This window comes from Fonsecaea nubica, assembly GCF_001646965.1.
Source record: "Fonsecaea nubica strain CBS 269.64 chromosome Unknown Scaff75, whole genome shotgun sequence".
Classification (NCBI taxonomy): Eukaryota; Fungi; Ascomycota; class Eurotiomycetes; order Chaetothyriales; family Herpotrichiellaceae; genus Fonsecaea; species Fonsecaea nubica.
The window spans coordinates 106,739-127,676 of record NW_019173748.1 but is presented as its reverse complement, the minus strand read 5'-3'; the positions used below and the strand labels follow the sequence as shown (position 1 = coordinate 127,676).

The window sequence follows — 20,938 nt, the reverse complement described above, 5'->3', positions numbered from 1 at the left end:
TTGCCCTCCACAACTACCTCTCAGTCAATTGGGGTGGCCAGTGGAGAGACTAACGTCGTTGCCTCAACCCCGGCTGACAATCCGCCACGCAGTTCAGTGGGATGGTCTTCCTTTGCCGAACCACCCCGGGCTGATAATCCAAGACGAGTTCCAGAGGCGGGCACTTCCTTTGCCGAGCCACCCCAGCGTATCTACCTGATACGTGATTCACACCAAGGGACCGACTTCGCTTCTCCTCCACCAGCTGACAGTCCGGCCACGCGTGCGGTGCGAGGGGAAATAACAGCCCGTGGTGTTGGCAGAGGAGCCGCCTTCGCCAGTCCCACCCCGACTGATAATCAGACACGTGGTGTTGGCAGAGGGTCCTCCTTCGCTAATCCAACCCGGGCCAACAATATGACACGTGGTTTAGGCAGGGCGGCTTTCCTCGCAAAACCACCCCAGGCCAACGACTCGAAATATGGTTCGCGCTTGGCAATACGCAGCAAACACGTCACTTTCTGGCATATACCGAGGAACGGTACGTTCAGCCACTGTGCTAACGTGTGACCAACACTGACCTCTGGCAATAGATCGCAAGAGACGCCAGACCGAGGATGATACCTCCTCGGTGGAGTTCATATGCAGCAAGAAGGTGAAAAGGGATGCCAAGAGCGCCGAAAAGGGCCCTGGCCCGCCGTCGTCATCCATTAACACCGGTCCATCTGCTCAATCTCGTCTGTCTCCTCGAACTTGTCCGTCGATCCAGGCTGGTCCGCCAACTGATGCTGGCCTGTCTCGTCCGTCTACTCAGTCTGACCCGTCCACTCGCCCTGCTCTTGCTACTCTGTCCGCTTCAGCTGGCCTGCCGCGACGACCCATCCAGGAGTCGGGGATGGTACGGGACATCACCAGGACATTTGAAGCCAGAGTGACTTTGGCGGAGAAAGTGGCCCTGAAGGCGAGGAGGGAACAGAATGAGGACGTAGACGCATGGGAACGCGACAAGAGGACACTGGAGGCCCAGAAGACCCGCCTCGAAGGGCAGGTGAAGCGACTCCGCGTGTACAACGAGCTTGGGTCCCAGGCAATGTTGGTCGCGGGCGCGATGGAAAGTCTCATCCTCGACCAGCGAGACCAACTGTTCCGATTGACCGGAGACGAAGAATTTCGAAAGTTCCCCGAGGAGAGAGAGCAGCTGCGTCGGCTCCGCAAGAGATACGCACGGGCGGACGGGGATTATGACGAGCCCACGGACGGCAATCCAAACTGGCATGAGGCCTGGAGGATCCGGGGAGGCCGCAAGGACCCGGAGGCTCGTCAGATGGAGGGGGGGTCTCCAATTCTCTTGTCTCCATCGAGCACAGCGGCCTCCTCCCCTGCCAATCTGTGGCCGCCGCGGCGGGGTGATTCATCTACCCCGGTTCATCCAGGCATAGATAACGGCGAGGAGGATGTTGATGCCTGGTAGGCGGTGCATCGGGTCTGGTGGAAGGATCTGATGGTTTTGGAGGAGGCCTTCCAGATCAAGAGGGAGCACAGTGACGAGGATCAAGGGGCGATAGAGGCTGAGGAGGCCGCGGAGGGTAATGGCGTGAGGGTGCTCGGAGGGCTCAGAGTCAGGGTGGTCAGTGGGGTCCTGGTGGACGCGGAAACCCTGAGATATGGCCCATTGATTGACTGAAGCAGTAGGCTTGGTTGACTTTGACGACGTGTTGGTGGCGGCGATGGTCGGCAAGGCACTTGTCTGTTTCCAAGAGTGTCAGTTCCCCTAGAGATTTGTATGATAGATCTCAGCAGCCCGAGTGATTGGCACTCGCATCATGGTCCGAGGTTTTCTGCCCGCTCAGTCCATCCTCTTCCCACGGATGATATCAAGGGCACAAATCGCTCCAATTAGACTTCGTGCGAAGTGCGACGCTGGCATTCGAGCATTCGGCATTCAAGAACAGGGCCGGACAGGGCAGCTCGCCAACCTTCGGAATGTGGTGAGTTGGGATTGAGATGATCATAGATACTGTACACATTATCCGACTTTGACGGCGCAGGCCGTCCAGCTATCTCGCGCGACAAACAAAACTTCATCTTCTCGGAGCTTCATCTCGGAGCTCGATGTTCTCCGAGTTCACGGTTCTCGCTGTGGCTGGGACAGATGATCATGATCCACCACTTGTTCGGGTTCAATGGCAGTCATGCGCGACGTCTAAGGCATTATCTCACGTGACGGGCTGAACTGGCCTCGGCTCGATTTGGACAAGGCAGTGGCTGATGAGTTTGCATGGCACTATGAATTCAATCTAGCGTGCACATCAGTGGTAACCGATCTTGCGAGAGGTCATTTGTCCCATGCCAGCGTGCCAGCGTGCCAGCATGACGGCAGCCAACTCAGTGCAGTCGAGTTGAACACAGTGAGATCCGTGCCTCCCATACTGGATTTCTCATGATGATTGGTCAAGAGACCTCTCTCGTTTTTCCTGCATTGACCTCAGTAAGTCTCACACACCACACAGAGTCAAGGGTCCTAGTGGCTCCAATAGGGGACCATCCCGACTACTGGCACTGAGGATGGATGGTTCGGTAAGAAGCCCCGTGAGGCTCACCTGAGTCGCTCGTCGGGTGTCCCACCCCGAAACCTTGCCGTAAAGGCCATCAATCTTTCTCGGGGAGCATTCCAGCTCCTGGGCATTACTTGCTGCGTCATGGTACTATTTCAGAGCTGCCGGGCTAGCCCACAACCAACGAGACTCTGGACCGTCAAAGACTCTCCCTCCACGAGCCACACGTCCTTGCTGCGATCGGAGGCTTTCCGCGGAACCAGCCCCGACGACATGAAATGACGACCGAACCTTTGCTGATCATGACGTGGTGTCTCCGTGCAGACTAATCATGATGACCCGTCAACCCGTGGACCCATCAGGCGCGGGGTGAGGACTCGCTTGTCCCCGGGATCCGCGCGGTACTTTTCTTTGTCGGTCAATGAAAAGTCAGGTTTGGGCCTAGCGTGCGTACCCAAATCGGATTGCTAGGCTTGGCATAGTTGCTGGGTTGGCCCACATAGACGAGCAATCCCTCGGCGCCAAGAAATTATCTGCCACCCACACCCGATTTCTCCGACCCGCTGTCTTCGGTAATTCTATAATCCGAAGCACGTGCCCAGAACGCGGATCAACCATAATCCGTCCACCTTCATCCGTCCACCTACTGACGGTGCAGCTTTTGACACTGCACCCACGGTGAGTGTCATTCACAGCGGTCTCACACCTATGTGACAGCAACGAACGTCAAGACTGCACATGATCACTCAAGCACAATAATGCTCGTTGTTCAACACATCTCACCAACTTGTTCATCAATTGTCCGCCACCACATTATTCCGCCAGATTATTTCTGGCCTGCAGCACGCCAGTGCCACCGACTTCTGGCTGTTGTGTGTTCCCTTCTTCCCTTGATCTTCTCGACATACAACGTCTCCAGAAAATGAGACTACTACCTCGCAAATGACTCCTCCCCAGGGGGTCATCTGGGCAACTGGTCTCACATCGGCGCCCGTTTCCTTCTTCTCGTGATCCACCAGTCAAACACCGAGTCGAGATAATGAGACTGAAGCCAATTGCGGAGGGAGGTCGCCTGGGGAAGAACTATATACAGACGGCACACTGGGGCCAGTTTCCTTCTTCCTGAGACTGACGCCCGCGGACTGCTCTTGGCCAAGGGGTCTCACTCTGCCTGTGTTACCAACGATGACCTCAAGAGCCGCTTCACTCTTGTCTTCTTGCTCCCTCCGTCACAGAATCCAGCGCAACTCGCCTCTGCTGGAGGACAGGCCAGAAAACAGAAAGTGGTAGTGGGGTTCCCTACCTGCAAACCAGGCCCAACTTATCCGAGACAGGCGTTTCAGCCTCACTTACATCGTGAAGGATACTATTCTCAGTGCCTCATTGCACATTCAAGAGTCGGAAAACAGACAATGGCAGTAGGTGGTGCCTCCTTATCGGGCAGCTCACGTTCAGACACCATATTGTGACCTGTTCACTCAGATACTTACGCCGTAAGACGTAAACGTATAGGTAGCTTTATAAAGCCTTAGATAATCTAGTGTTTAGAACTAGCTAATTATTATAGTGTAAAGAGGCACGTTCGGTAGCGTATGTCGGTTACTGCGGTCGTCTCCGAGGGATCTCCACGGAGGTCATCTACTGCTCGTACGTACGAGCAAAGGCTACTTATATATACGAGCATACTCTAGTTGTATATACGAGCATACCCTAGTCGCATATACAAGTAAAGGCTACTCGTACATACGAGTATACTCTAGTCGTATATACAAGTAAAGGCTACTCGTATATGCAAGCACACCCTAGTCGTACGTACGAGTAAAGGCTACTCGTATGTACGAGCATACTCTAGTCGTGTATACGAGCAAAGGCTACTCGTACGTACGAGCATACTCTACTCGTACCCTACAACTATCCTCCTCGTACCTTACATTGCCCTCTAGACTCTGGAAAATTTACATTATGTTGGCAATTGGAATTCCATAACTGTATGAATTTGGATTTTATGTGTAAAAGAAGGGTGACCTACAAGGCCGCAGGTCCAAGTCCAAGCAAGCTACGTCCACAAGGCTATATCGACGACGCTGTGTCACCGAGACTGAAAGCCAGTCCACGAGTCCACAACTCACCATTACCACTTGAACTGTGTTGGTGAGCCCACCAAGTCGACATCCGCAGTGGCGGCATCTACGTCAAACGTGGTGTTCACGTCGGCGACAACGCTGGCTAACGCTCTGCTCTCGTTCTTCTCCATCTCTACCACGTGTATCCACTCCGCGGACGGACAGATTCATCCATGATCATGACAACTTAACAAGGCCATGGACCAGACGTATCCTCGGGTAGTACTCACCCCCATTAACTAGGAAAGGGCCCTGACAAGTACCCGAGCTCTATGGCTTGCGGACCGAACTTGACAGGGAGATGCCTGACGAAGGCAATCAAGGACCACATGAACGAGCTGTATCTTCACCCTTGTCAGCAGGACCTGCTTCACGCGTATGGGCCACGGATGCGGCGGACGACGGGGTTCATGGAGCCTACAGCAATGGCATCAACTCTGAAGTCATGGAGAGGTTTGCCGCACTTCAGATCACGACGACGCCGTGGCAACTACCTCGATCTCCGTTCACTCGACAGAACCTCCCATCCCCCTTAACCGAATCGATCGGCTTCTCACACCACTCCAGCCAGTTCAAGACGTGCTGTTGGACGACCGCAACGCTGGTACGTGATTGTCGTTGTCTGGACGCGCTGTGCGGGGTGTCGAAAAGCCTTTAGCTTTTGTTCCTTTGACGAGCTCGCACATACGCTGCAGGGTGTTTTCCATCGTCAACGTATGTTTGTGACTCTGCGCCGGCCTTCGTCGTCGGTACTCTGGACTACCACCATCGTCAATCACCCTGACAGATGGCTGCGCGCACGTACCGCCACTGGGGTGCCACTCCGCGTTCATCTAAACGTGCCTCCATGGCTGTGCGCTGAACTATCATTCTTTTTCTGCATGTGGGCCATTGTAGGACTGTGCCACATCGTTGGTAGACCGGGGTGTTGTCCTGATCTTCACACTTTCTCAAAAACAATCCTCCGTGATGGGTGTATTGATCAGGCTGTCCTTTCTCCAAGCCTGTGACCTCGTGCGTAACGATGCTGATCTTTGGTCCGTAGCCATGAGTCCGCGGCACACCGCATCGGATGGATTACAGAAGCTCCCCATCGACGGGCATGTTGGAGACCAAGCGTGCAAGTCAAGGCGGTCGGACGGGCCAGACTGGCACAAATACCTCTTGGTCCGCGCCGCATGCACCGGCTCCGGAGTTTCGATTACTCCGTACTCCGTGCTCTCGGCATACTGCTTAGGTGCCGGATTAATTACTCCACGTACATTTTCCGGATTATTCATACTCCGGACCCGCGCACTACCTGGCCACAACCCCGCACCGCTGAGCATCTCCAACTTCAAAACACGTGATATGATGCCGCTCAACAGCATCGATTTCCCACCATGTCCGCACCCTCGACCACATTGAGGTCGTCCAAGAACTGGCCGTCTCGCAGCATCAGAGGGCCGAGCTCAGTCTTGATGAGTAGTACAGTGATAGCAGCAGGTGATAACAACACAATATCATTTCGAAAGTACATGCACAGATAACTTGACACCAACATCACCATGGCCACCAACATCAACGTCAGCATCAATACATGCTCTATCGTCCTCATTACTCATCAAGAACAATAACTTCCGCTGCCCTTGCCGACCCGACCTGTTTTTGGTTTTGGAGAATGAGTTTCCTGAGTACAGGACCCATGCCGTTTTGGATGCGTGCGCCGATGACCCGCTGCAGCTCCTCCACTACCTCGTTGGCGCGATCCTCCAGCGAGAGGTCCACGTGCTGCTGACCGAGTCTTAGGTCATGGACCACCTTCTCCATGGTGATGGCGACCTTGAGCGCCGCGTCCTTGTGCTCGGTGGCCCGAATCCAGCCCCTCGGTGCTGTTTGCCTGTCGCAACGTCTCCTTGTCCAGCCGCTGGATGGCAGCATGAAGATGCCCCGTAGCGGCCTTCATACTCTCCGACTCCTTGTCAAGCCGCTCGATGGCAGCGTCCATCCGGCCCGTCGTGGCATTCTTTTCCCGTGACTCGTTGTCCAGGCGATCTATCGCGGCGTACATGCTCTCTGTCGCCCTGTCCTTGTCCCTCGTCGCCCCGTCAATGCGCTCCGTCGCAGCGTCCAAGCGGTGTATCGCGGCGTTCATTCGCACCGTCGCCTCGTCGTTTCTCTGTATCGATTGCTGTGCCAGTTCGTTGGCCCGCAACGCGTCCTGCCACGCCCTGTTCGCGGCCGCCTTGGTCACGCTAGACTGGAACCGGATGAGACGGGTCACCATCTTGATCCAGCGCACTTGCTCAATCGTCGGGCCCGGGCCAAGCGGGGCGTCGCCAACCTCCTCCCTCGCCTCGTTGTCAAAATCCACCGGCACCTCGGTCGGCACCTCCATGTGGGGTCCATTGGGGTCCACTCCGTACAGAGTTGGTGTCAGGACATCTCTTTCATCCGGGACGTTGAACGATGGAGGAAAATCATTCCATGAGAGGGGCGTGTCCCTCGTCTCGCCCTGGCCATCATCGGCGTTTGACCACGGTGTCGGCGTCGGCCTGCGCATCTCTTTGACCTTGTTAAACAATAGGTCTCGGGCCATAGCCTGGGGAACTGGGGTCTGGGGCTCGTCTCCAGCGCGATCCGCGTCCTGTGAAGGGAGCCTCTCCTGGCCGTGGGTATCTTGCCGCGATGATGGGCCCGGGTCCCCGTCTGCGTACGGCGAAGCAAGCCTCCTCATCAAACGGACCGCGGCTCGGGTACTCGAAGGGTCCGCCGGGTCTACGGTCTCGTCGTTGTTGTCCGCATAGGGGGATGGGATAGGCTGCCACGGGGGCATGGGTTGGGGGCATGATGGGCTCGCGGGATCTTCGGCCTCCTCCTCTTCCTTGACGTCGACGTCATCTGCGCTGTGCGGGGGCAGTCTCCTCCAGTCGACGGTGTCTTGATCATCCAGACCCATCTCCAACTTCACCTCAACACTGCTGGCTATTACCAGAGGTCAGTATTTGGTTGTGGCAAGGGGCGATAGTCCAAACTGAGCGTACCTCTCTCGACATCACCTCCTTGCGTCGAGGCTCGAGTCGGAATGTTAGCGACGGGGGACGAAGTGCGTGTTGGGGTGTGAGCCATGGGGACGACGACAGGTTTCGATAAGGAACAGCGGTCCTATGCCTTTGCTTTGATCGGGATGGTGAGAAGGTAGACAGGCGGCGTTACTAAGAGCGTAGGTATACCACAAGAGAGAGGAAGCGAGCATAATATTCCAGATGGCCGATCGGGACTGATTGGGGGTTTTGTATTTTCTCGTCGCCGTCCGAGAGGGGCTTTTGGGCTAACAGACAACAGGGAAATAAAGGGGCGTTTGGTCCCTCCATCAACATGGACATTCTTCTCTATTGGGAAACCAGACATTGAGGCAACGGGAGAGAAGGCGAGGAACATTGTGGAAACGAATGAAACCCTTGTGTCAATGCCTCCACCACGTCGATCTTTGCCCGTTTTGGTGTAGCCAAGCCTTCCACGCGCAACGTTGGCTGGTTACTCTAACGTCTTGTTTCGCGCTATCCAGCTTTGGCTGACAATGATTGGTCACACTAGCTGTCACTATGCGTTGTAGTTTTACGTTTCTCCCTCCGCACCAGTCATGACTGAGCGGTTTCATGCACTGTGCAAGCCATGCCCCACAGTGACAGGTTGCTTTGACCTGTCACTCAGCGCGGGTTTGGCTGTTTCTGGTGTCTCCGCCCGGTTTCGTCATCGCCACATAGTCTCGGATTCTGTACTAGGCTCCCTCGTATTCGGGACCTTCAGCAGACAAGGCGCCATTGCTGCCTGCTGCCCTCTCAATCATCAGGCATCCTGGTCAGGACGGTGAGGAAGAGGGTAAGACAAACAGGGAGGCCTTGCTGCAAAAGGCGACCAAAGGGCGACCAAGTCACGCGAGATAACGCCGTCAAGTGGCATGCATTATATCTCTTTGTATGCTCCCTCTCCCTCTCACTTGCTCGGATTCTGCCCTTCTCATGATTTTTTCACCACGACTCTCACAGTTCACGAACCAGATTGGCTTTTCTGTTTGATTCACCTCCTGACCCAATATTCTGTCGACGTTGCTTCCTTCACTTGAGACTCTACCATGGGTGGTGGTCTCGATGACTGTGTGGTCCCCTGGTGGATCGAACATTCCGGCACATCAGAAGATGCAGCTGCAGAGTACGTCAAGATTTGATTGATCAGCTCTTGCGCGGCGTCGAGACCGTCCAGAAGAAAGTCGAAGAGAAGGAGGCACAAGCGAGAGCGAAAGCAGAGAAGGAGGCTCTCGAAGTCGCCGCCACCCAGCAAAACTCGGCCCAGGACGCCAGTCTGTCCACTGAAGAACCCCCAGCCTCTGACGAGGACGCCGACGTCGAGATGAGGCCGCTCAATGACAAGGACCAGTACAAAAAGGTCGGCAACGAATGGTGGGTGCGGATCTACTTGGGTCGACGGATTCCTCGTCTCAACGCCGAGTAGTATGCGGCTCTCGCTACTATCCACGGCATATGTTTGCGCGAATACTACGACTTTTTCATGACCTCGTAGCACCCCATGGCGTCACCAGCGCTCCGCAGGACCGCGGAAAAGTATGCGATGCTGGCAAGAGTGTGGAGGCACGGCATACGCTTGTGTCTCGAGGTCCTGCGCCATCGACTCCCCTAATCTCGTGATATCATTGAGGAGTTCATCACCCTGGCATATGGTATGATGTCTGTGCTGGATGAGACTGTCCCGCGGTTCTGGCCTCTCTGGGTCGAATACAAAGCCGACATAGCACGATAAGGGTAAGTAGAAGTCACCACCCCTGCTACGTCCACCAAGATACTGATGCCTGCCGCGTAGAATGGTCATCGAAGACAAGGACATGAAAGCCAAAAAGCGCTGGAGGGACACTGCCAACGAGGGGTACACCCGGGTCCTGGTCCATGACCCGACCGTTGGCCGCATCTACCATCACATGGCTGTTTTGGTGCAGCCCCGGTCCGTGTGGCCCCTGTCAATGTTCGAGGTCAATGCGTCCAAGCTCTTCTACTGCACCAAGTCCCTCGTCGTCAAGACCCCGTTTTACCCCACGCGGAACTCCGTGCTGACCGTTGTCCAACCGATTCTTCACCGGTACAAGAAGGCAGCCCAGAAGCCGATCGTCTTGCCCCTGATCGACGAAGACCACTTCCTTGCTGTTGTCGTCCACCTGATTCTTTCTTCCCTGGAGCCCGAGACTCTGAGGGAAAACGGTTATTAGGACAGCAAGAAGAACCATCTTCAGGCTATCTATGCGGCGCTGGAGAAGATCAAGGTCGGATGCCTTGTAAATACGGGCAGGATTCGTCCAAGGTACGTCACATGCTTGGCCCCTTCGCGTGGAGCGAGTTACACGTGTCGTCTTTCTGACTGACCAATTTTATAGTGCCCAACTGGGCCTCTTACTCTGCCAGTTGGTCCTGGTAATGCCTCTTGCCGACGGGGACGATGAAGCGTCTGTCACGACTGGTGATGATCCATCGAGTGCGTGCCTCGCTCGTGTCGAGTGACTGGGACTCAGAGTTCCTCCAGGACTTCTGACAAGGGCCCCTTGCTACAGGAAGGCCCAACGTACCATGAGTTGCCCCGTCATGGGTACGCATCACACAGGCAAAGCGCTGGTAGGGTGGCATTGCATCTGCACCCCAAAACACGCGAGACAATGTCGGCTCAACGGCGTTGAATCAGCTGATCTGAAAAATTAAGACTTCAACTGCAGGTTCTCGTCTCCGAAGTCAAGATTTCTTGGTCCTTTCTAAAGCTCGTGGCTGTGAGGAGGAGGAGAAGGAGATAACGTCCTCGGACCTCTTTTCGTTCTTGTTCCGCACCGCCCATTGCCCCCGTTGGCACCTGGACCGGTCGTGGAGAAAGCAGTGTCCGACAGCCTGAAGAAGCAAAGGCGCAGAAGTGGGCGCTGATGGAAAGGAAGGCCGGAAGTTTCTGGTACCTCATTCGACTCCCTCTGGTGGCTTCATGGAACGAATATATAAGTCTCTGCACTCTCTGGACAAGAGGTAAATGCAATACAAGAGCGCCCTGTCAGGGCGCGAAGGTGCAAGTGTGATGACTTTATTGGTTGATTTGGTAGGAAGGAAGGAAATCTTGTCAGGTACAATACAATCTGTCATGTATATCTCAGATGGGTTGATCCAATCAAAAACGTATACGATCAGGAGAAACTCCAAGGAAAAGCGAACAAAATGAAACGATACTCTTAGTCCACGTCCATATCCACGTCGTCGCCACTCTCTTCTCCACTCCCGCTTTCCGAACTTGCGACGTCGCTCTCGTCGTCGGGTATATCAGCCTTTATCTCATGCCGAAACCAATCCCACCTTAGCTCGTCGAGCTGCGTTGCGTAGCAAATGGTGTCGATCTCGGACGTGTGGGTCGCCGCCGCGATACCCTCACCCATGGCCTGGAACAGGCGGTGCCAGGACTGGGGGTCTTCGGCGAGGGCCGGAATCTTCTGACGCAGGTAGTACAGACACAAACGCTCCAACTCGCGCCCGTTACGGCTGTAAGTTTCAAATATGGAAGGATTGAGTTCGCAAACTCGTTGACCACCCCCGACGGACTCGAGGTCTGGGACTCCTTCTAGACGCAGGAGGCCGGAGAGGCAAGCGCCAAAGGGAAGGGTCATGAGTGGCGGGGCCCCCCAGAGTAGCATGCCGGCGATGCCTGACCAGTCGGGCCGGACAATGATGTTATTCATGTCGAGGAGAGGGTTGTGCGGCACCATAGGCCAGTCCTCCCCATTGTCGAGGCTGTGGCCACGACCATCGCCTGTCAGCGGTAGCGGCTCGCATACAAAGTCAACAAATTGTTTCATGATGGCGAGGTACTTGTCCTGATTGAGCCGCAGACCGAGCCGGTGGATGTCAGCCGCGATGGGGCGCCCAGCGGGGGCTACGATCCGCCACACAACCAGCTCCTCTTGATGTTGGTGTGCCAGACCCATGCGCCCAACGTAGGTGTACAGCGGGACGAAGTCGCTGTACGCCTCTCTGGCCTGGGCGAGTTGGCCCTCGTCTAGCGTCTTAGGCGTGATGTAGAACAGCGTCATCAGGGTCGGGGTGGAGACGGTGGGATCTATGATCTCGACCATGTAGCTGTCGGGGAACTGGAACTCGGAGGGGTACGCGTGCACGTCAATTGGCCGCTTCCCGGTCGCGAATTCGATATCCTCTCCTAGGTATTTCTTGAGGCAGTAGTCTTCGCACTTGGTACGGTTGAGGTGCGGGCGGTGATGGAAGAAGTCAACTATGAGCTTGATTGCCTCTGGCTGAAGTCGCGAGCCATTCGCGGCCGCTTCCCATCCCGCCGCGTCGGGCCTCATCCAGTCCAGGATATAGTTCGCGGGATCGCTGTACGAGTCGCTAAAGTCTCCCTTTCGAGAGACGCTCGGCTTTCCATTCGCGTCGGCCAAGCTCAGCGAATCCGTCTTCTCCAGGCCCGGAACAGACGCGGTGGCGTCTAACAGCTTGAGGCACTTCCATCTCTGCAATCGGATGCAACCTTCAGTGTAGAACAGGTGGGACGTCTCCTTGTCATCCAGCAGCTGCTCATGCCACCCTGAAACATCACTAGTTGACACTCCTATGTACCCATCGTCGGGGGAAATATACTCCCTATCGAAGGGCAAGATCGGCAGTGTCTCTCGTTGGGCAGTCGCCGACTCTTGGCTTTCACCCTCGTCGTCGCTCGAGTCCGAACTGAAGCTCATTTGTGAATTCGAGCCCCATGAGCGTCGATCACACGGTAGATAATCTGCGTCACTGTCCTCGTCATCGCTCATGTTCTCATTCGCCATCTCATCAGACGTATTCACGTCGGTTGGATTGGCGATCGTCAGAGCACCGGCCTCGTCTGTGCTGAAGCTCGGACTAGGGGCCGCGACGCTGTCCTTGATCTTGAGTTTCTTGACTGAAACGGCGAGGGTGTTGACATTATCTTCCGTGCCTGGTCTCTTCTTGGCTGGAGAGGGGAGGGTAGGAATGTCATCTTCCGTGCGTGGTCTCTTCTTGGCTGAAAGTGGCAGTGTAAGGGTAGGGACGGCCGACATTTTGTTCTTTTGTCAAGATTCGAGGACTAGGTCGAGAAAAGAGAGTTCCTTGTTGGAGACGTGCGTATTTTGTAGAGCAAAGGGGGTTCTTTGGTAGAGTAAGGGTAGTTCCATGGTCGACAGAAGAGAGCTATTTGATCAAGACTTTAAGTACTCGGTAGCGCACAGGGGTCGTCCATATAGCAATGACTCATGCGAGAACAGGGAACTTGTGTGTGTGCCAGAGCAAAGCAAGAACAAAGGCGACGAAGAAAAGCCTCCACAAGACAAATACAAGCCCTTTGACGCAGTGGTGTGACACCAGGGACTGACCACCGGGCTCATCGCCTGCGTTGGACACCCTCAAAACCTATCGTCCATGCAAGGTTTAAGTCAAGGGGGGGCCGGACTAATCGCATTGTGGAGGCTGTGCTGGCGTTAGTTGAGTAATGTGGTGCGTTGTCATCTTTGTGTGATGGGGGGAGGGGGCTAAGAAGTAAGCTGGAACGGGTCCATACAACAAAGTATCTGGAATCAATCAAGGAAGGCAAGTGCCAGAAGTGGCGCTATTCCTAATTCGGAGTAGCGTTGCGCGTGCTGGCAATGCGTCCAGGCACTTACCATTTGTAGCCTAGTACTATCTTAGTCAGCGCGCTACAGGCTAGTTCGGACGTTTACAAGTACCTGCTCTCGTGCCTGTGACGGGTTTGTGGCACTGCAACCCAGCCAAAGGGACCTTGAGGATCGCGGAGTGTTCGAAAATAGCTCGGATATCCCGCTACCACCTGCGCTGGCGCCCAGAGTCTGCACACAACGGACCCTGGTGATGATGACAGTGACAGAATTGCCTCCCTGGCTTAGAAAATCAAGTTTCAAAAGCAAGGTTCAAAAGTATAGTCGTAGTTCTTGCGCGATCATTTTGGGTTGTGCAATTTTCAGGGAATCCGCGCAGATGCGCCGTGCAGTCTCTAGAGCAATGAACATGTTTGGAGGACAGCCGTCCAACCTGTCCTTGACGCGTGCAGGATTCGAGGAAGTGGGAGAGAGAACCAACGGGATGAACTTCGACACCCCGCGGCTCTAGGGCTTGGAGGGGTATTCGGATCTCGGCCAGGGCGGAGGTTGTGCTCGACATGAGCCACGTATGTCGGAATTAGCCCCTTGAGTGTTGTGCTGCCGTGATTCTGTGGTGTAGTCATGCTGTCATGATGTGAACCCGCCTCGAGGCTACTATTGTCGTGAGAGCTGGCGGAATTGTTCGAGTTGGTCTCGGTATTTTCCCGACTCCACGTCGCGTCGGCCAACCATCTGCCCTGCTCACCGGTCTGTCTATGGTCAGGGTGACTCGTGATACCGTCGATGGTTGCCGTTCGTCTTCAATCAACGCACTCCTAGCAGACATTGATGTCGCGACGGGTTGGAATTCAGGGCCAAATAAATGGTCCTTGAAAGATGTCGGGTTGAGGTTCCGTTTCGCGAAAAGGCTGTCTTTTGGCAGGCTGCTTGGTGTCTTTCTGGACGACTTTAAGCTCCGGGTCTTGGACTTCTTTTGATTTGTGCAGATTGAGGTCTTTGGTTCGAGACACCTGTCGGGGTGGACGAGCAGCAGTAGCGGTTCGGGAATCCAGGTCCTTGTTTGTTTGTTTGTTTGTCCGCCGATTGCTCTGGACCTTTGCTTCCGAAATGCTCTGCTTGTTTGTTTTGCCTCACAAAGAGTTTCATGGAAAGACCGGAAATCCTTGTTCCCTCTTTGAGCGCACCCAGCCAGCTGCAGGTCCCTGAGCTTTTCGCAAAACTGCGTAACCCCCTTTCAAGATTTCGGGGCGGTGGGAATGGGACAGCCTTGCTTTGTCATTGTGTTCGGTGTGCGAGAAATACTGTGCTATGTATGTGCCATGCTGTCCATGTGCCTGGTAGGTAGCAAACACGAACGCCGCTGTAGTGATACCCTCTGGATCCTGCAGGGCAGAGATAGGATGGAAGGACCAGATCAGACGTGAGCCGTTGGTAGTCGTCGTCGTCGTCGTCATCGAGGGTTTCCCTCAGGGTGGCCTGGCCTTGTGAGCGATATCATGAACCTAAACACGTCCATGCTGCGCTGCGCTCAACTCTCAATTTGACATCGTAGCTTGAGACAATCGGTGTGTGAACTTCACTCGCCACCCAGCAGTCACAACCATCCCTCTCCGGAGGTCTCTTCACTGCCTCACCCTGCATCACACATCATATGCCGTGACTTCTGAGGACCCCACTTTTTTTATTCAAGTGTTATCATTTACAATCGCGAAATTCCTTGCAACAATTGTCAGATCTGGCCTGCATCAATCTGTAACACCGAGTACGGGGTTTTGAACACTCAACCACCTTGGTTTACATACTTCCAGATCTTGGCGCTGCCCATCAGGAATTGATAGTTGCAATCTGCATTGTTACAACAACAACAACGACAAATCAAGGCTCAAAGCGAGAGACGGGGGAGGGTATAATGGGGTTGAGCGCTCACGGAGGAAGAAAGAGTAGGAGGACGAGCAGGAGGGACATCCGCTGCGAGATAGGAGAAGGGCTCCTAGAGTCCGGGAAAAAAAACTGTGTCCACTGCACTACGGGCTACAGTTTTCTCCTGAGAGGAGTTTTTTTGTAGTTTTTGTAGTTTTTACATCTAGTAGTTGTGTGTATATGTGAAGTTGTGATATACGCGAGGCTGTACATGAATTAATACTCCATAATATACCGTCAGTATTATCATTGCTGAGAGGCCTAGGGCTTGGGATTTTATCCTCACGGAGCACATTTCAAGTTAAGTTTGAGAATGTTATGATAACAACGGTGATTAATTGATGGTGTAGTAAGTGATGTGACTGTCTCCAGATATTTAGCTCTACTCTCCGAGACCTAGTAACGCAATGCGCACATATAATCCCTAAGGGCGCCATATAATTTAGTTGGTGGGGAGAGCTTACGAGTCTGCAACGTGGGACGTACAATGCACTGAAACCAGATCGAGTAGTTTTGTCAAGTTCAACCTCGAGCTCGAGCTCACAAAGAGGGAGTGTCTTGTGTCATCATATCCTCATATTGACGTTCCAGGCAATAACACAATCTGACTTGTTCCGCAGGAGTCTTAGTAGACATCCAGGTAGCCGAACTATGTCAAAAAGCCAACACTGTCGTTCATAGTCCTCAAGCTCCCGGAGTGAGTGTCGTTATTGCCATGCATGTTCGTCGGTCCAGGCAATCCGGCGGCTTGGGCGTGGCGAAGGAGTCCAGGCAGGCAGATGTAGTCCACCCAAGATGCGAATTGCAAAGCAGCGATGAATGTTTCCTCGCTGGAATCTCGACGCAGGCCTCAATTTTGGCCCACATAACCTCGCACCGCACCGCTATTGCTCAGGTTAACTCAGGCCTATTCATGTCTGGCTCAGTCTCAGTATACCTGTTGAACAATAGTGTGTTCTCCGGGTGGCACAGGGCGCTGGAGGCCAGGGTGCTCAACAACCGTGAACCGTGTGAGTTGCAGAGTTGTGTGAAAGTCATATGAGGGTATCCGTGGAAGTCAGGGTCATTGTTTCAGACGCCAGCAATATGATGTATGTAATAAAGAAGTTCTTGTTGTATGTACAGACTACGACAGTCAGACAATGCCTGAAGTGAGACGTGGACAGGATGATTGTTGTCGGCTAACCTTCCTTCTTGTATGTCGGAAATAACATAGTCCGTAGTCCGGCCTGTGGCATGACGTCAGCGTCTACGGCGCGTCCTTAATTATTTCTGTCTCGGTCTCACAAACAACTTGTCTGTCACCAATATCAGCTGCATCGCTTCTCAATCTCACGTTGGTGCAATCAAAGAACCGCGTGGCCAAAAGGCGAAAAATCAAGCAGTTCATCTGCACCTCACGCTCCCGCGCTGCGCAATACCTTGTTGCTGCGTCGACGTTCGTTGTCGCGCCGATATTATCAGTTCGCGGCACGACAAAGATCTCATTTGGCAAAAATGGCCTTCGTGAATGATTCCGTCGGGCAATCTCCTCCCTCTGTTGGTCTCCCACCGTCACGCGCGGCCTCTGATTCACAAGTCGATCTCCCTCTCCGTGTCCAGAAGACCTTGGATTCTGACCACACAATCACACAGTCGCAAGAGACGACTACACCTCTCCAGCAAGCTGTGGGCCTGGACCAAACAGACGATGCTCGACAATTTTTACAGTATTGCCTCGACGGCCACAACCTTGATTTCCCAGACAGACCTCGCGAGTTCATCGTACCTGAGTTGTCCTTTGACCAGCTGCTCGAGGATTCTGAATTCGAGTCTCTCAGTAGAGGGTATGCACACCCTTCTTCTTTTGTGATCTCTATCAAACGAGATACTAATATCATCCCGCATCCTTAGATTCAAAATCTCATACAACTCCCACAAGTGTGTCCTCACTCTTTCACCAATGCCTGGCCGAAGACACGGTCGAATCATCGAATGGCTCGGTGATGTCGCCAAACAGAAATTAGATTCGTCGGTACGGCACAAACTCTGCATAATACGTGGCGAGGATATTGTTTTCCAAGGAGAATGGGGAGGGTCACATAAAGAGCCAGACTTGGGTATCGCATGGATCAAGGACGTTGGTGGGACCGACTTACACACTGTTGTCGAAGTTGGTGTTTCACAGTCTCGTCAAAGTCTACTCAATTTGCGAGACCTGTACTTGAGAGGAACGTCCCACGTCTCCAGGTTGATCTTGGTCGATCTTGTCACGGACCCCGAGTACACAAGCCCCGTGGGCCTCGACATCCGTGAACTCCGGGCCATTGACAGAGCGGATTTCCAATTAGATTCAGACCAGGGGCCACTTTGGTACAAGGGAGTCAAGTGGGTCGGGAAGAGCACGCTCGTCTGGGAAGTCTGGGAACGAAATCTGGACCACGGAGGAGAGCCGACGCAGATCTTTTCCGCAACCATTGACGCCGGTGACTGCGAAACCCGACTTCCATTCTTCGAAATACCCGCCACGACCGCAACCGGTATCGAGGCTGTTACAATTGCGCCCGCGGATCTTCACGAGATCTGGCAACATTGGTGGAAACACGCCATCATAGATGAGGCAGTGAGGCGGATGGGGAGGTATGTCGAGAATGTGACCAAACGTCGAAACAATGCCGCGGAATTGGTGAAGCAGGAAGACGAAGCAGCCAAGAGAGAAGAAGCTAACAAGGAACGCACGGAGCGCGCAAATGGTCGGTCGCAGCGTTGATTCTTGGACAAACGATACGGAGAAACACAGGTGATGATGGATCTTATGCCTTGGTACGCGCATCAGAGTCCTGGAGGCGGCTTTTTCAAGGCGACAGGAGATCTGATCATCACGCCTCACCTGTTTTCACAATAACAATAGCACGAGGTCTGGGTCAGGGTCAGGAATAGCCTGGCCGGCAGAGCTCACCAAAGGCCTTGCAGCTTTTCACAGACTCTCTGTCTCTCTCCTACTCTTGTATCTGGCATGTTCTTCCAACCTGAGGTCACATCAGAGCAACGTCGAGCCGCAGAAGGAAGTTGAGAGCGGGAAGATAACGAGAGGAGACAGAGAGAGGCACTTGCTGCATTTCACTACCACCCATAGGATGAAGTCGTTCATAGAAAAAGCCCTGATTGACAGACTACTTTGCTCACCGCCGGTGGTAGAGGTGTAGAAAAAAAAAATGGAGCGTATCGCCTCCGCGTATTCATGTCCCGCAGTAAAGTTCCGGTGACTAGATCCTCTCTCTACTTCGCCCTTCTCCCCAGAGATCGTGTGCCCTTGTGGGTAAATCCCCTAGTCACCGGTTCGCCCTGTCAGCTCCTGATGATGCGGGCTCATATTTCGCTCCGACTAAACCGTCGTCGTCGTCGTGGACCATGATGGGCAAATCTTTCCAGCAATGCTCCGCGCTCTTTCTTCCCACGCCGTGTATCTTAGCCGCATCATGCTTGCCTCATTCATCTTGGTTTCGACCGTGTCGTCCTGCCTGAGCAGTCCCGGTCAGTGTTTGGCCATACATAGTGTTATCCAAACGGTTTGCCATTTGGTTGGAACCAGCCGATTCCGTATTGACGGTGGGGGAGACTCTCTCCCCGGGAGCCAGCCTGGTCGATCACAGATGTGAACAGCTTCACGAGGTATTGGAGTCGATGAGATTATAGTATGAAGGACTCGTCTGAAAAGGTTGAGGTTCTCTTCGTGTCAGATCTGTTGACCCGCCTTGCAAGTGACCAGTGCCGGGGGACCCTGGCAGGCTCCGTGACTCCGATCGTGGTCGACGACGAGGATTCGTTGAGGGCCAGACGAGACGATAGTGCTGTGCGGGACAAAATAAAGAGAAATGGAAAATGTACTCGCTAGAAGAAGAAAAAGAGAGCAAGAGAGTGAGAGATTGAATGATCAAGATACGGGGGAAGATGGGAGGGAACAAAGATTGATGGCCCTGCAAGGAGGGGATTTTTTATATATTTTTACCTTTTTTTTTTTTTTTGGTTTCCTTCTCGTTTTTTGGGTTGTTGGTTATCAGAAAGAATATCCCACATCTCATGGATATCTACTCTACAATACAATACAATACAATTCACTGAACAGGTCCACAGGTCAAAACACCTGAAAGTCATGGACCGTGTGTACCACACCACACCACCCTGGCTCTCCCAGCTGCTTGTGTTCGTCTCCCTCAGCCAGCAGACATTCCTCCCTCGTGCATTCTGTGTTCATGTGTGAGCAATATCCCCTCCCCCCCCCACCGCCAAAAGCATCAACAAACTTCATTCCCAGACAGAGGTCAATCCTCTCTGAACGAGATTACGATACTCGAGGGTTCTAAAATAGTCCTTGATATATGGGTTATCGGGGAGGCGGTTGAGCCTCACGATTGGCGAGTGCTCATACGGAGTGACATTCAATAGCATCCGCGGTTTGCGTTCGGTTTTGGTCACCTGTATGCGTCGTTCGAACCTCTCGTCTCTATCCACAATCAAGACCTCTTTGACTTGCAGACGTTTGATGAAGAATTGGGTAGCCGCCCTCCAGTGCTGTTTCACCACTTTGTTGTCTCTGCATTGAAGCGGCATCTGCAAGCGCATTCGAGCGATGCAGTCTACCCATTGGTATTGCAAGAGATTCTGGAACACGACAAGAGGCGGCAACAGGATAGCCTCACGTTCCGATTTCTCCACAACACCTTGTGCTATTGCCGCCAGGTTTTCATATCCGCCCTCAATGCGGAGAACTTTGAGGGCCCCCGGTAGGTTGGGAAAAAAGTCGGAGGAGGACACTTTAAACCGAGAGAGGCAGAGTTCTTTCAATCCAGTCAGTGGCGTCAAGTCAATGACTCCAGTCTCCATACCGGCTTGAAAGTCGTAATGGTTGTGGAGATATAATTTCAACAACTCGAGGTGCGGTTGCTTACGGGCCAGTATTACCGCTAGGCGATTGAGCGCGTCGGTGTGCAGGCTGTTGAAAATGGTCCACGGAAGAGAACGGCCCCTTGAAGAACCATCGCAGTACTCGTACTCCAGGGTCTCGAGTGCCCTGGGCAACCGCAGGATGGACGCGAGAACATCTGGGGTCAAATTGTGAGCATGCAAGAGGGCCAGATGCTTCAGCGGCGTGGAATGAGGTCTCGGGAGCGAGTCATCATCGTCCTGAAACAAGGGGAGAGAAATTTTCAGCGTCGTGAGCTTGGGTAATTTGAGCAAAGGGTTGATCCAAACTTGATGGGGCCACAGGTTGACCAACGTGCATTCGCGCAACTCGGGAAAGGCATTCAATGCGAGCGTCTTGTTGAGGGCGGCGAAGAGTGACCGATCTTCGCGGATAATTCTCACAATGTGCAAGACCTTAAGCTTGCCGAATTTGGGAAGATCACAGACCATGTTGCCCGGGTTTTTCGCCCCGCGGGCAGGAAAGACAATCAAACGCTTGACTAGGTCATATCGGTGGGGATGTTCCTTCAACACGCGACTTAATTTATCAGCTTGATCCTGGTCGGCATAACTGAGAAACCGGAAAAACGCAGGCTCGGACAATCTGTGTAATGCTTTGCATGTCTGCCGAACCTTTCTGACGTGTTGTCGATTTGCTGGGAAAACGTCGCCGTCCAGTAGGTCGATAATATCCAAGAGGATCTCCGTGGGGAGCTTGAGTAGGGTCAGCAGTCTGTCGATGCGAGACTCCATTCTGTTGG

At 53.6% G+C, this 20,938-nt stretch overlaps 6 protein-coding genes across 6 annotated transcripts; 3 read left to right on the top strand and 3 right to left on the bottom strand.

Moving 5' to 3' along the window:
• Nucleotides 1–396: 396 nt before the first annotated feature.
• AYO20_08882 (hypothetical protein) lies at nucleotides 397–1,450 on the top strand (the record flags this gene model as incomplete). Its single annotated transcript, XM_022647156.1, has 2 exons — nucleotides 397–520; nucleotides 573–1,450. 2 exons carry the CDS (start codon nucleotides 397–399, stop codon nucleotides 1,448–1,450), a joined length of 1,002 nt encoding a protein of 333 aa, XP_022496900.1.
• A 4,803-nt stretch (nucleotides 1,451–6,253) lies between these two features.
• On the bottom strand, nucleotides 6,254–7,765 carry AYO20_08881 (hypothetical protein; the record flags this gene model as incomplete). The annotated part of the gene is made up of 3 exons (XM_022647155.1): nucleotides 6,254–6,528; nucleotides 6,605–7,621; nucleotides 7,681–7,765. The coding sequence occupies 3 exons, from the start codon at nucleotides 7,763–7,765 to the stop codon at nucleotides 6,254–6,256; spliced, it is 1,377 nt and encodes a 458-aa protein (XP_022496899.1).
• A 1,006-nt stretch (nucleotides 7,766–8,771) lies between these two features.
• AYO20_08880 (hypothetical protein) lies at nucleotides 8,772–9,914 on the top strand (the record flags this gene model as incomplete). Its single annotated transcript, XM_022647154.1, has 3 exons — nucleotides 8,772–8,793; nucleotides 8,859–9,144; nucleotides 9,515–9,914. 3 exons carry the CDS (start codon nucleotides 8,772–8,774, stop codon nucleotides 9,912–9,914), a joined length of 708 nt encoding a protein of 235 aa, XP_022496898.1.
• A 993-nt stretch (nucleotides 9,915–10,907) lies between these two features.
• Nucleotides 10,908–12,758, bottom strand: AYO20_08879 (hypothetical protein; the record flags this gene model as incomplete). Its single annotated transcript, XM_022647153.1, has 1 exon — nucleotides 10,908–12,758. One exon carries the CDS (start codon nucleotides 12,756–12,758, stop codon nucleotides 10,908–10,910), a length of 1,851 nt encoding a protein of 616 aa, XP_022496897.1.
• Nucleotides 12,759–16,730: 3,972 nt separating this feature from the next.
• Nucleotides 16,731–17,982, top strand: AYO20_08878 (hypothetical protein; the record flags this gene model as incomplete). Its single annotated transcript, XM_022647152.1, has 2 exons — nucleotides 16,731–17,059; nucleotides 17,127–17,982. 2 exons carry the CDS (start codon nucleotides 16,731–16,733, stop codon nucleotides 17,980–17,982), a joined length of 1,185 nt encoding a protein of 394 aa, XP_022496896.1.
• Nucleotides 17,983–19,517: 1,535 nt separating this feature from the next.
• AYO20_08877 (hypothetical protein) lies at nucleotides 19,518–20,930 on the bottom strand (the record flags this gene model as incomplete). Its single annotated transcript, XM_022647151.1, has 1 exon — nucleotides 19,518–20,930. The coding sequence occupies one exon, from the start codon at nucleotides 20,928–20,930 to the stop codon at nucleotides 19,518–19,520; it is 1,413 nt and encodes a 470-aa protein (XP_022496895.1).
• Between the last annotated feature and the right edge of the window lie 8 nt (nucleotides 20,931–20,938).